Source organism: Protopterus annectens, chromosome 4.part1 (genome assembly GCF_019279795.1).
Source record: "Protopterus annectens isolate FY-2018-M chromosome 4.part1, PAN1.0, whole genome shotgun sequence".
Lineage (NCBI taxonomy): Eukaryota > Metazoa > Chordata > Ceratodontiformes > Protopteridae > Protopterus > Protopterus annectens.
The window spans coordinates 460,160,904-460,174,125 of NC_056734.1; the positions used below are offsets into that span (position 1 = coordinate 460,160,904).

Below are 13,222 nucleotides of genomic sequence, written 5' to 3' on the forward strand. Positions count from 1 at the left end.
CTGTGGAAAGGGGTTTGTGCCCTTGAATTAAAGAAAATGGTCATCAAATATTTTTTATGCTTAAGTAAAAAAAAATTGTTCTATCAACATATTATCCCTTAGGTTTAATCAAGCATCAGGTCAGACAACTTTGAGGTCAATGAAGCCTGTAGTCAGAGTCTCCTCTTTTGGAATGAATACAAATGTTATTTTCCTGGACAGCAAAACACCCACATCCCATTTCCTGTTTGCACTACTTCCATATTGCATAACGGTGGAGAAAAAGAAAAGACCAAATGATGGGACTCTATCCTAGCACATAAGTCGCACTGGCAGTGATTTCTTATATATGTTTAACACCATGGAATAGGAATTGATGAGTTTAAAAAATCAACCAATTTATACTTGACAAAATTTAGGGAAATCATCATCTTTCCCCATCATCCTTCCTAATGCAGACCATAACCGACCTCATACCTCCCAAAAACTCTGGAACTGTAGGAGTACCTTATTCTCTGCACTAGGGCTACATCTTCCATCTTTAGGAGCTGGTCATGTTCTGCAATTATGACCAGTATGTTATTTTAGATCGTATTCCTTTGTAATGTCAGCTCCTGACCACTACTGGCTGTTTATTAACATTTGAGTCCAGATGTTGATATATGACACATGCAGATTCCAACCTCATGAACTGCTCTCTAATCACTCCTGAATTCTTTCCAGACCGCCTGTTTTATCCAGTGACTGTGAACTTATATTTCAGGATTAAATTTTCAGTATCTGCGGTATGACTCTGCTTTAGACATGCACAATCACGTCTACTAAAATGATGATGACAAAGTCACAAACTGAAAAGCTAACATCCGTGAATCAGAAATTGTTGAAGTTAATCTGAATGAGTCAATAAGAGAAAAGTGAGCAGCATAAAGAAACATTTGGACAGCTGCTATTATTTCTTTTGCAGGAGTGAATGCCTCTTGAGTGGTAATTTGAGGAGCTTTGCCCTTTACGCAAGTGGGAGTTTTATATTATAGCTTTGAGACTGCACAGGGAAGAGATAATAATTGTATTCCCTGTTCCCAGTACAACCTTGGAGTTAGTTTTAAGTCAGGGTATATGTCAGTTCAAGGTGTGTTACACCCTCTGATGAAAAAGTCTTTGAATATTTTTATGTTGTTTGAACGCTCACAGTATTACAGATGTGGTAAAGCAGTGCAGCTCACTCACAGTATTACAGATGTGGTAAAGCAGTGCAGCTCCCTCACAGTATTACAGATGTGGTAAAGCAGTGCAGCTTACTCACAGTATTGCAGATGTGAAGAAGCAGTGCAGTTCTCTCGCAGTATTACATGTGTGGAAAAGCAGTATAATTCACTTTTTTTTTAATTTCTCCAAGTGTTTTGGGTTTCTAATACCATGACGGGAATGGACCCCATTCCTAAGTCAAATGATTAATGTTCATGAAATTAGTACTGTTTCAATCTTTGATGTCAGCCAGAAGTGCTCTGTAGTGTTCCCAGCAATGACTCCTTCTGCATTTCCTACAGAGTTACATCAGTAACATAGCTAAGTAAGATTGTAAATTATTTTTTATAAGACCTGTTGCTCCTACTAGCATTCTAACTGTCTGGGTATCCTTCTTCCACGTTGCCCTCATTCCTGACTGTAAATTCTGGTATTTTATGACTTTGTGTCTCTCAGTACACAAAACACTGTAGTCACTGGGTGTAGCAATTTCATTGATCAATGCTACTTTTGCCTTTTATTCATGGAGTACTGTATCTGGTTTTCTTGTATCTGTCTTTTGAACTGTTGGTAATGGATGATCCCACATGATATAAACTTCTTCATTTTCTATAATGCTTTGTGGCTCATGTTTCCAGTGTTTTTCATCTACTTCAGTATTATAATGTGTACACAATCCCCACTGTAACTGTCTTGCCACATTATTATGCCTTTCAACCAGCAACAAGATGTGTGACTGTTTCCAGTTCTGTTTTACAAAACCTACATTTGTCTGTTTCTCACACATTTTCAAAGGGCTTTGTAAACCAATGTGTGCATAGTCCACTATCTTGGGTCACCATTATTAACCTTTCCTCTTTTGGTTTAAATTCACCTCACCTTAACCATTCCTACATTTGATCCTGATTGATATGAGGTTGTTCCAAGAGTTTTTTTGTGCTTGCAACTATATGTATGCATTTTTCACATTTCTTGCCTTCTCATCTGATTCTTCAGCTTATATTCTTTCTTTTTTTTTTTTTTGTCACATTCAGTTGCTGCCTGATTTTTATCTACTTCTGGTTTGATTTCCATTCCCACTTGACACAGATATGCTTCTGCTAAACTAAGCAGGGAAGTCATCTCAGATTATTCTACTCACTATGTTTGGGTCTTGTGAGGTCATCAGATATGTATGCAGTCCTGTGATTGCAGATCTATACATGTAATAAAGTTTGAGGAAGCCCGTACCTTCTTCCAGGGATAAAATTAATGGGGACTATATAGTCCTGGTATACACAGATTTGCATACATCATTTGAAATGCACTCCAAAACTGTAAGGTAGGAATGGAAGAACAAATTGCTTTAGAGCTTGGACTTTGTTCTTAGATGTCAGAGGTGTTTTCAGTATTAATTTTAGTCTTCTAAAACATTCCTTACTAAGTTTTATTCCAATTTATTCATGTTTTATTGTTGATCCTTCATCAGTTTCTAAATATTTATATACTCCCTGTTGCTCAAGTTCTTTGATATCACATTTTTGTCCTAGGCTGATGTTTTATTGGTGCTGTAGCTTTCCTGCTTTAAAGGTTGCTTTTGTACATTTATCAAGACCAAATGACGTTCTTAAATCATATGAAAAGTTTTGAGCACTTGTAGTTGTGCTTTCATTTCCTCATCTGATGAACTATACAGTTTTATATTATCTACAAAAAGAAGACAAGAAGACTTTATACATTGTTGTGTTCTGGGAGCCAAATTGTAGCCATTACCTAGCTTCTTAAGTAGACAACTTAATGGGTTAAGGGCAAGACAAAACAGAAGTGGTGACAGAGTCACACTGGAATATCGCCCTTTGAAATTTTATTCCTGGAATAATAATTTGTCCTTTATCATGGCTTAACTGCAAAGTAGTTTGCCACTGTTTCATGGTCGCTGTAATTTAATCGATCAGTGTAGGGTGTATCTTAAAACATTTTTAAGCACTCTTTTTATCCATGAATGTGGGATACTGCTAAATGCATTTTTGTAGACTACCCATGTCATACTTAGATTCTCCCCCTTTTTACAATTCTCCATTATAACTTTATTTAACAACAAATGATCTTTTGTTCCATATGACATTCTTTTGTTACCCTTGTGTTTCATTGCCATGATTGAATTTTCTTCTAAATGATTATAAACTCTGTTGGCATAAATTCCAGTGTATAGTTTATACATTATTGGAAGGCAAGTTATTAGTCTATAGTTTTTAGGATAGCTTGCAGGTTCGGTCTTAAGGAGGAGTATTGTTTTTCCTGTTGTTAACCAGGTAGGAATCTGTTTGGGGTATGCATATAAATACTTCTTACTCATGGCTACATTTTCATATGAAGATGTTAATACTTTGAAACAGAAGTTAGGTATAGCATCTGGGCCTTGGATATTCCAGTTAGGAGCTTTTCTTAACTTTGTTTCAGTTTCTCTGGCTGTTGCTTCATCCCATTTCATATCCTGTACATTTGAACTTCTTATTTTTCCTGTTACTTCTTCTATTCATTCCCATCTTTATGTTCCACAGGATCTTCATTGATATTTCTCCAAAATGTCTTCCTTTTGGAGGTGTTTCAATTCCTTTGCCTTGTTTCTCAATTTTCTATAATTTTTTTTGGGTCATCAATAAATTGCTTATTTTGTAATTTTCCTTAATATTTAACTTCTGTGTTTTTCTGCTGTGCTGACATTTTTAGTTTATTATTTGTGATAGTGCACAGCAGATCCTGATCTGTTCTGATACTACACATTGCTTTTATCATATCTATCTTTCTGAGTATTTTTGTTGATCTGTTCCCTTTTCTGTTCTCTTTTAACAGTGACACCTCTTGTCTTAATCGCTTTGTAGTTGTCTATATTTGATATTTCCATGATGGCATTTGTTTTCTCCCCTTCTTTTCCCTTGCTACCCTGTGTTTTTCGTGGTAAGACTTTATCTGTTATTAATTTAGCTACACAGCAATATATTCAATTTACTTATGTTATATCCCATGAATTTCTAGGAGCAGTTCTAATTATTGTTTTCATTTGTTTTATCAAATTTCTAACTTTTTATGTTTTATCGACTTTCTGTAATCTAGTTCTTTCATTGATCTTAATATGTCTACCCATGTCTATTATATCAAGCAACTCTTCTCTTAGATAATTTTCTTTGTTCTCCATTTCCAGTGGGCATTCAACAGAAAGTTTCAGACATCTTCCGGTGGCACATTCTGTTTAGCTTCATACTGTGTCATACATTGCTTTTTCATATGGAAACTCACTGGCCTATCACTCCACAACACTGACTGCATCAGAGTTGCCACAGTTTCTTGTTCCTTCCCTTGCTGTGCAAACGCAAGTGAACTTTTGTACTGGTTTCCTACTGAAGGCTCCAAACTATCTTTATATGGCACCTGATTAGATTCTTCCCTCTCCACTGATTTCTCCTTAATTTGGGGACTCATTGTTCTATCATGCTGTGATGTTACCACAGTTAGATTTTCTACACTGAATCTTTTACTACTAGGGTAATGCATAACTTAAGTTTCTATTTCTTTAACATCTCCATTACTAATCCTCTTTTCTGCTTCCCCCTTTGTTTTCTTATTTTTTGTATTATAAAATTTTCCATATCCAGATATGCTTGCCTGTATTTCTCTTCAAATATTTTTGGTGCAGTTTTTTTGTATTGAATATTTTTGCTTTCTCCTTTACGTAAATATTGCACCACATTAAATCTCTTTTCCTTTCCCATGTCCATACTTCATCTTCAGATGTCTCCTATTTCAACTTACTTGGAGGACTTGTTGTTCCATCATGTTATGACATAACCTGTATTAAACTTTCTACACTAGATCCTTTCCTTTGCAGACAGTCCATAAGTTTAGCTTCTATTTGTTCAACTTCTACTTTACTAATCTTCTTTTCTATGTTCCCCCTTTATGATCTTATTTTTTTGTGTGAAATTTTCCATATCTGGACGCATTTGCCTGCATATCTCTTTGAATGTCTTTTATGTGTTGATTAATTTAGCTTTATGCTTTGCATAAATATTGTATCATATCAGATCTCTCTTTCTTTCCCTGTCCATATTTCTTTTTTAAACCTTTCAAAAATCTCTAGTTTTTGTTGTTTATATTTTCACACTTTCTCAGTCACTTCTTTTTACAAACAGCCCAAGGCTTCTTGGTCTACATAATGTTTTTTTATGAATCCATTGTATTAATGAACACAAATTTGCATTTGAAGCTTTTGACAGTTTTTCTTGTGCATGTATTTTTTTCTTTCCTCTAATTTCTCTCTTAATCTTTTTGTACATCTTTTATCTGGAAATTCTTGGCTTCTTGCATAATATTAACAATGCGTAATTACTTTCTTATTCTTTCATATTACCTATTATTACTTATAAATATGGATGGGTTTTCATGACATTTCATTCTGAAAACGTCCTACTTTTGCTGAAGGACAGAAGTATTTAACAAAAGGTTTTTGAATATTCACATTAACAACTGGCTACTGTTGTACACTTGTTGTTTTTAATTAGTTTGATTTTTTACTAATAGTTTGCTTGGACAGTTTATTTTGTTCTGAGATTCACAAAGAAAAGCACCCAGAGCAGACTTCAACACACATTTATTCAATGATTAAGCCCTTTCGTCTGTCAAATGATAGTCTTCTTCAGAATAACAACTTATCAATAAAAACAACTTTAGACACCTACATGCCAACAATGTAAAGGATTTTACATTGGCAAAACCCTTAGGCAATTTAGGAACAGACTGTATCAACATGTATATGACATTGGTAAAAAAAGACTAATATAATGCCTTATATAAACATATAAAAAGTTTTCCATCACATTCCTTCAAATTTGTAGTCATTGACAGCATTAATATGGGACCAAGGTGCAGGCCATCTGATCTATACCTTGAGTACAAAGAATTAAAATGGCAGTTAAGATGCAATGCAGGGAATACACCCAGCCTAAATGAATTTATTTTGATAGCAAGTTATTTGAAATTGAAATCAATGTTTGCTATTTAAATTGTTTTTTAAGAATATATTTTATGTGAATATATTTATTGTTTTTCAATGTTTTTAAGGCATCTAAAGTTTTTATTTTAAATGAAAGTGTGGCTGTCTGTAAACATTAGATATTATTTAAGGAAGCAGGGAGCTTTAAAAGTTAATTTGTCTTAATTAAAGTACCAGTACCAGTTAGATTGGTTTTACATTGTTATAAAAGCTGGCACTTTTCATTTCCTTGTTATTCTGAAGAAGTCTATCATTTGATGGATGAAGGTGCTTAATCATTGAATAAACGTGTGTTCAAAGTCTGCTGTGGGTGTTTTCCCTTGTGCTTTACCAGTTTGTTCTGAGATTCTGAAAACAGGCCATTTAGAACCAAAAATATGAATATGAATCTGTATCCATACATTGTAATTAATTTCGGTCATATATGGCTTACACTGCATACACAGCAGACACATATTCGTCCATGATACGGCACTAAATTTAATTTTACAAATAACTCTATACCATACTTCTATTTGCAGCTGGAAAGGAAATTGGAATTGTTACCAAACTTAAGCTCATAAATGTACACAGGTGTAAGACCTTTGAGACATAGACTGACAGACCCTGCCAACTGTAGACTTCACTTGACAGTCTACACAATCTTTATAATTGATTTGTTGTTTGGGTTGTCCTAATGAGGGTTGGGTCTTTTCTAGACACAGATACCAAGTGTAAGCAGAGATAACTAAATTAAAATGCAAACTGCAGCAGAACACAATACATGAATGCGATGATAGGCAACAGAACTCTTGAGATGCTTTTATATTTCTACATCACAAAGTACTTTTTGTGTAAATTAAATCTGACAGCAGTGTGTTTAGTCTGAACACTGTTCTGTAGTCTAAATGTTTCTTAAAGTGAGCTTCATGACATTTCTCGTATGTGACCAATAACCAAAATTGTCCAAAAGAAACTGTGAAGTAAATACTCCGTTCCACCAGGTAGACCCAAATCTTTTAATAAAAGTACAATCAACAATGAGCGCTTTCGTCTGCTGCAAGGCAAACTTCATCAGATGAAATCCCACTGGTACAGATGGTTTTTATACATAAACCCTCCCTTCAATTTTTCAATTAAAATCAAACAATTGAGCAATTTAAAAATAAGGAAATGATTAAAAATGCTCAAATCACAATATAAGCAATGCACAACAAGATTTTTCCTTTTAACTTCTGTGGTTAACATTTAACACCGCCTAATGCAGTAAAGGTTATACAAATAATATATAAATAATATATAAATATATATATGCGTTTATTCATGTACTTATGCATATGCCTGTAAAAGTGATATAAATAAGAATCTTAATTGTATTTATGTTCAAGTATTCAAAAATCATAAATCAAAATAAATACTTATATATTTTTATGTGTTTTTTTGTGTGTTTTTAGTGTGAGTTTATACACTATTGGCCTTACCTACTAGAATTGCTTTGATATTAATATATTCATTAAGCCCGGGATAGATGTTAGACCTGAGTCTCAATTGCCATTTAATTTCCTTCTGTAACAGAACGTTCTTGGCATCCCCTCCTTTAGGATCTATATTTACAAGGTCAATGATACCAAATTTAAAAAGTGGAGGAAAAGGACAAACTAAGGTATGCTTATAGAGCGCACTAGTTTCCTTCCTAGTTCTGATGTCATTTCCGTGCTCGTATATCCTTTCCTTAAGTGCCCGTATTTCTCGTATGTGAACCAGCGGTAGTTAAACTATTCTCTTGACTGAAGACTGCTTTGATAGCTCATAGGAAAGACAGTTTTCTTGTGTGAATTTTTAGGTGTGAGTATATTTTGTGTTTGAATGTAAGGATTTATAAAGGAGACTGTCAGAGTACTGATTACATTAAGAAAGAAAGGGATACAGAGGTCACAGATGAGTTCAAGAATAATGAAAACACGCTTATTTTCTGAATTGTCAGAACTACGGAAGCAAGCAAGCATTTGTAAATCTATGATAATGGGCCGTAATATAAAATCTAACACAGTGTAAGAGAAAGTTCCACATAATTAGTTGGCAGTTAAACTACAGCCATTCCATACTGTCAATTTTCAAACTTAAAGATTGGTTACTAGTATTGTAGTAAAGTTTTAGTTATGAAGTGAAGGGAATAGGGCTACAGACTGATCATGTTTGCAATATAGTCAAATGAAATTCAGTCATTCCATTCCATATGTAATGGCTCTCAGATTATTAACAAAGGAAAGATGATGTGGAGAGAGCAGATGGGGAAAGGACTCTTTATTCCAATCTGTCTTATAGCAATGGCTATTCCCAGGAACAGGCTGGCCCAGCCTCAAGCTTATGCTGATTGGCCAGATGTTAGTTGGCAACAGCTTCCCAAATGCATTCCCCCAATATGAGAGTCTGCAGCATACCTTTATCAGCCTTATAATCCTTTCCTTATGCAGACAAATGGCATGGGCTGAAGTCCTTATTCTAGAATAAGCACGGCACCTATAAGGCCTAGAAGTCATTATGCTGAAACTTTTCCTCTGAAGTACTATTAGGTAGAGATGTTCAGACTGTATCCATTTAAAAACATATACCTGGTGTTTATGGTAAATTAGCTGGTATCCATCTAGGATTAGTTTTTCTAACTAGGGTTAGTCCTTTAAGTGCCTGGATATGCACTGCTTAACTTGTGACCCTCAATTAGATTAAGCAAGCAACTGTAAAAAGAATAAATGATTTAATGAATGTATATTGTTCTATTGAATGTGCTTGAATTCTGAAATTTACCATGTAAGTTAATGTTTTGATTTGTTTGTTGATTAATATTTTAGTGTATTTCCTAGATCATAACAGAAAAAATGCCCTTTATGGGTCAGTACACCTATATGGTTACTTAGTGAATAAAATAAATGCTAAGCTTCTAGCTAGGTCTAGAGTCCAGTAGTGAGTTGAATATTTTGTATAGATAAATTGTTGAGTAACAGGATTTATCCTAATAACAGTGGTATTTATTGTGAGTTGGGAGAAATGAGGTTTGGTACAAACCAATTTGTCCAGGGACATCTTCAGATGGGTTTTTAGATGAAAGTAGTAATGGGTTTTATGAGGGTAAGGAAAGAAGCTAGTTAGGGGGGATTAAATAGGGGAGTAGGATGATTTGGAGGAAATGAGGGAAGGGTAGGGAGGGGGTTAATAACTTTTTGTGAGAATGTAACTGGGTAAGGAATCACATTTTTGTGCGAACTTGCTACCCACCCTCGCTCCCCATTTTGGAGCATTGGGGATTGCGTGGTAGTTATAATTCTGGGAGGCAGAGAACAGGGACAGGCTTGTCCCTCTTCTGTTTCCCCTCAGGTCTTCGAGGTTCATTTTAATGAGTTAGGAAATGCAAGTCAGTGGTTGGACGCTGCTTACTAAGTAAAAGTAAGCAAGCAGAGATAAGGATGGTGCTTACCTGGTTGGGGTGAGCGGGGTCACGCTGCCTTAAGTTAACAGTTATATGAATGTTTATGCTGTGATTAATAAATGAAAATATTAGTTGGTCGATAAAGTTATGTTTATTGAATTTTCATAAAGGTCGTCAAATGTCATTTGGTGTAAGGTGTGTTTATTGAAGGGGACCAGGACAACAAGTTTTGGAGAAACTTGTAATTCCAGAGGCATATTACTTCTGCATATTTCAAAGGAAACAACTTCCATATCTTGGGAAATGCAATACTGAATCCTTTGCTCCTACATCATTTGTGATATCTAGAGACATTTAGTTTAAATTTAAATTTATCAGGGGATGACAAATGTGCAGGTGGGTCACAGAATAAGATGATTGCTGGGAGGTGCTGCAAATCCTATGGGACTTTATACATAGTACAGACCTGGAAATACCAAAGACAGAGGTGCAGATGTCATACAAGACTTTATACATAGTACAGACCTGCAAATACCCAAGACAGTGGTGCAGATGTCATACACGACTTTATACATAGTACAGACCTGCAAATACCAAAGACAGTGGTGCAGATGTCATACAAGACTTTATACATAGTGCAGACCTGCACATACCAAAGACAGTGGTGCAGGTGTCATACAAGACTTTATACATAGTTCAAACCTGCAAATATCCAAGACAGTGGTGCAGATGTCATACAAGACTTTCTACATAGTACAGACCTGAAAATACCAAAGACAGTGGTGCAGATGTCATACAAGACTTTATACATAGTACAGATCTGCAAATACCAAAGACAGTGGTGCAGATGTCATACAAGACTTTATACATAGTACAGACTTGCAAATACCAAAGACAGTGGTGCAGATGTCATACAAGACTTTATACATAGTACAGACTTGCAAATACCAAAGACAGTGGTGCAAATGTCATACAAGACGTTATACATAGTACAGACCTGCAAATACCAAAGACAGTGGTGCAGATGTCATACAAGACTTTATACATAGTACAGACCTGCAAATACCAAAGACAGTGGTGCAGATGTCATACAAGACTTTATACATAGTACAGACTTGCAAATACCAAAGACAGTGGTGCAGATGTCATACAAGACTTTATACACTGTACAGACCTTTAGACACTCCAGATAGTCTGGTGCGAATCCTACAGGACTTTACACATGGTGCAGACCTGCAGATACCCCAGACAATGCTGCACACTCTGACAGATTAACATTGCAAGTATTGTGCAGTGGTGTTCATGTAATACAGAGTCACGGTTAATCTTTTCATCCTCTTGTTAACCCTCAAGAGCCTCTGAAGAGTGCTCTGAATGAGAAAAGTATGCATAACACCCTGCTTTCTAAAAAGATGGCTAAAAATGGGAGTTTTCACTGTGACCTACCATTTTTAAGTTACCAGTATGGTAACACAGCAACATCAAAGACTGAGAATCTCATTCCTTAGAAAAGGTGTATTTTTCATTTACAGTCAATAAAATATTGTGAAATCATTCTTCAGCAACTAACAGAAAATAAAATAAATGATAGATTACTTTGCATGCAACTGTCATTAGAAATCATACAATACATCTGGGACAAATAGTTTTCTAAACTCTATACATTACTGCCCATTTATTTTAATGATTTTGATACCTATAATTATTACATCTCAATTGTCTATTTGCAACTCAGATGTGAAAAGTGCATTTTCCATATATTTTAATTTAACCATTTTTGTTTTACTTTATCTGTTATGATTTGTAGATAGTTTGGAGATAGCAGTTCTGCTAAGTGTAAAGGCAGTGAAATGCTGGAACCGTGGGGGGGATAGACAACTAACCACCAAAAGGTAGTCTTTCACATGACATATATTAAATAACTGTCAATCAAAACTACTTAGACCAGATGTTTCTCTTTGATAATAAGCATTAAATGGTCAAACAGGAATTAAGGAGAGAAATGACGCACACATTAAGTACCATCATGCCTTTGTCACAAAACGTTTTAAAGGACAGAGCAAAACAAAGTTAATGTCAGGAATGGTACAGTTCATGGTTGTTTCACACTTCTGCTCAAAAAGAGGTACAACATCATGTCTTACCTTTGTAGGTCTGTTAGCTTCCCAGTGAAATTCCCTATGGAATTATATCCAAATGCAATGACTCGGAATCCTTTCTGAGTATAAAATTGAAGATCACTGGAAAAATTAGTAGGAACTGTAGCAAAAAGACATAATTATTAAAGCAAACTGACTTTGGTTATTCAGTATATACAAATTCATTAATTGTCCAGCATCATCCTCCATTTTTTACAATAACAGTTAATACTTCTAAACTTAGAATGTTTAGAAGACATGTTATTTGCTACATTTCACTTCATTTTGCATTTGTAATGCATATTTCTCCCTGTTCAGCTTTTATTGGCATTCAGCTTATTGCCCCTGCTCCCCTCTTCCCTGACCTGAATACCCCACTAGGTGCTTACAAGATTATTCCAGTCTGTTTGATGGATGGGCTTCCTAACTTCTCATTTGGATGAGCCTTTCAGTTAACCAATTCATAAGGGTTGGGAATGAGAATTTACAAATGGAAAGGCAGACTGATTTAGGAATCACCATGCTGCAAGCAGCTAGGCAAAGTCCGTAGCAAAAGAATGGACATGCAATGACATCATTGTACAATATGCATACATCCATATATTACATGCTAGACATCTGTCAGACTCCCTTCAATTTGTGGTCACCTGTGAGACACCTGGCTTCTAGTAGAGGTCATGCAAGGTTGCAGTATGTCATCTACCCTACGTTTGGAATAGGAAAGAGGCCAGCAGTCACTTATAGGTTCATAGGATGATACTATAATATTGGCCCAGAGGCCCTTATAAGCCTAGCCAAGAATTTTGCCCATGTTCCCACAAAGTCAGCACCTGTTTCCCCTGTCCAGCAGGGACACAGGTGGGATCCCAGGGGTGTATTTTCTGTTTCCCATCCATTCATCCAGGTTCCTCTTAAAGAGGGCTAGAGAGGTACTATGCTTGACATGGAGAGGGAAGCTACTCCATAGACAGGGGAGTTCTAATAATGTCACAGACCAGGTTAAGGCCTTGCGTAATGGAGTTTGACTTACAGATATTCAGCAACTCTATCAAGGCTGGATCTGAGATGGTCTTTTATGCCAGACACAGGTCATCTCTGAGCAGTCTGTATGAGACTGAGTAGAGGAACAGAGCTTTTAGCCTATCAATATAGGACAGGTGTTTGAGACCCTAGATTTTCCTGGTCAGGAACCTCTGTGGTCTCTCCAGCTGCTGCATGTGCTTGGCAAGGTACATGCCGAAAGGGGCACTGTACTCAATAATGGGTCTGATAAGGAAGGAGTACAGGGATCATTTGGTCTCCTTGTTCCTGGATGAAATACCCTTACTTATGAGGTGGGCCTTGTAGAAAGCCTTCCATACAACTGAGGCAACATGGTGGTCAAGACTCAGGTTCCTATCAACCTGGGTGCCCAAGTCCCTCACGACT

General features: G+C 35.9%; 1 protein-coding gene across 1 annotated transcript in view; it reads right to left on the reverse strand.

Annotated features, from left to right (window-relative positions):
• LOC122800919 (probable cation-transporting ATPase 13A4) overlaps positions 1–13,222 on the reverse strand; it is an 846,809-nt gene that overhangs the window by 312,606 nt on the left and 520,981 nt on the right. Inside the window, exon 17 of the mRNA XM_044070278.1 lies at positions 11,801–11,915. Coding sequence (XP_043926213.1) covers positions 11,801–11,915 — 115 coding nt within the window. The remainder of the gene's footprint in view (positions 1–11,800; positions 11,916–13,222) is intronic.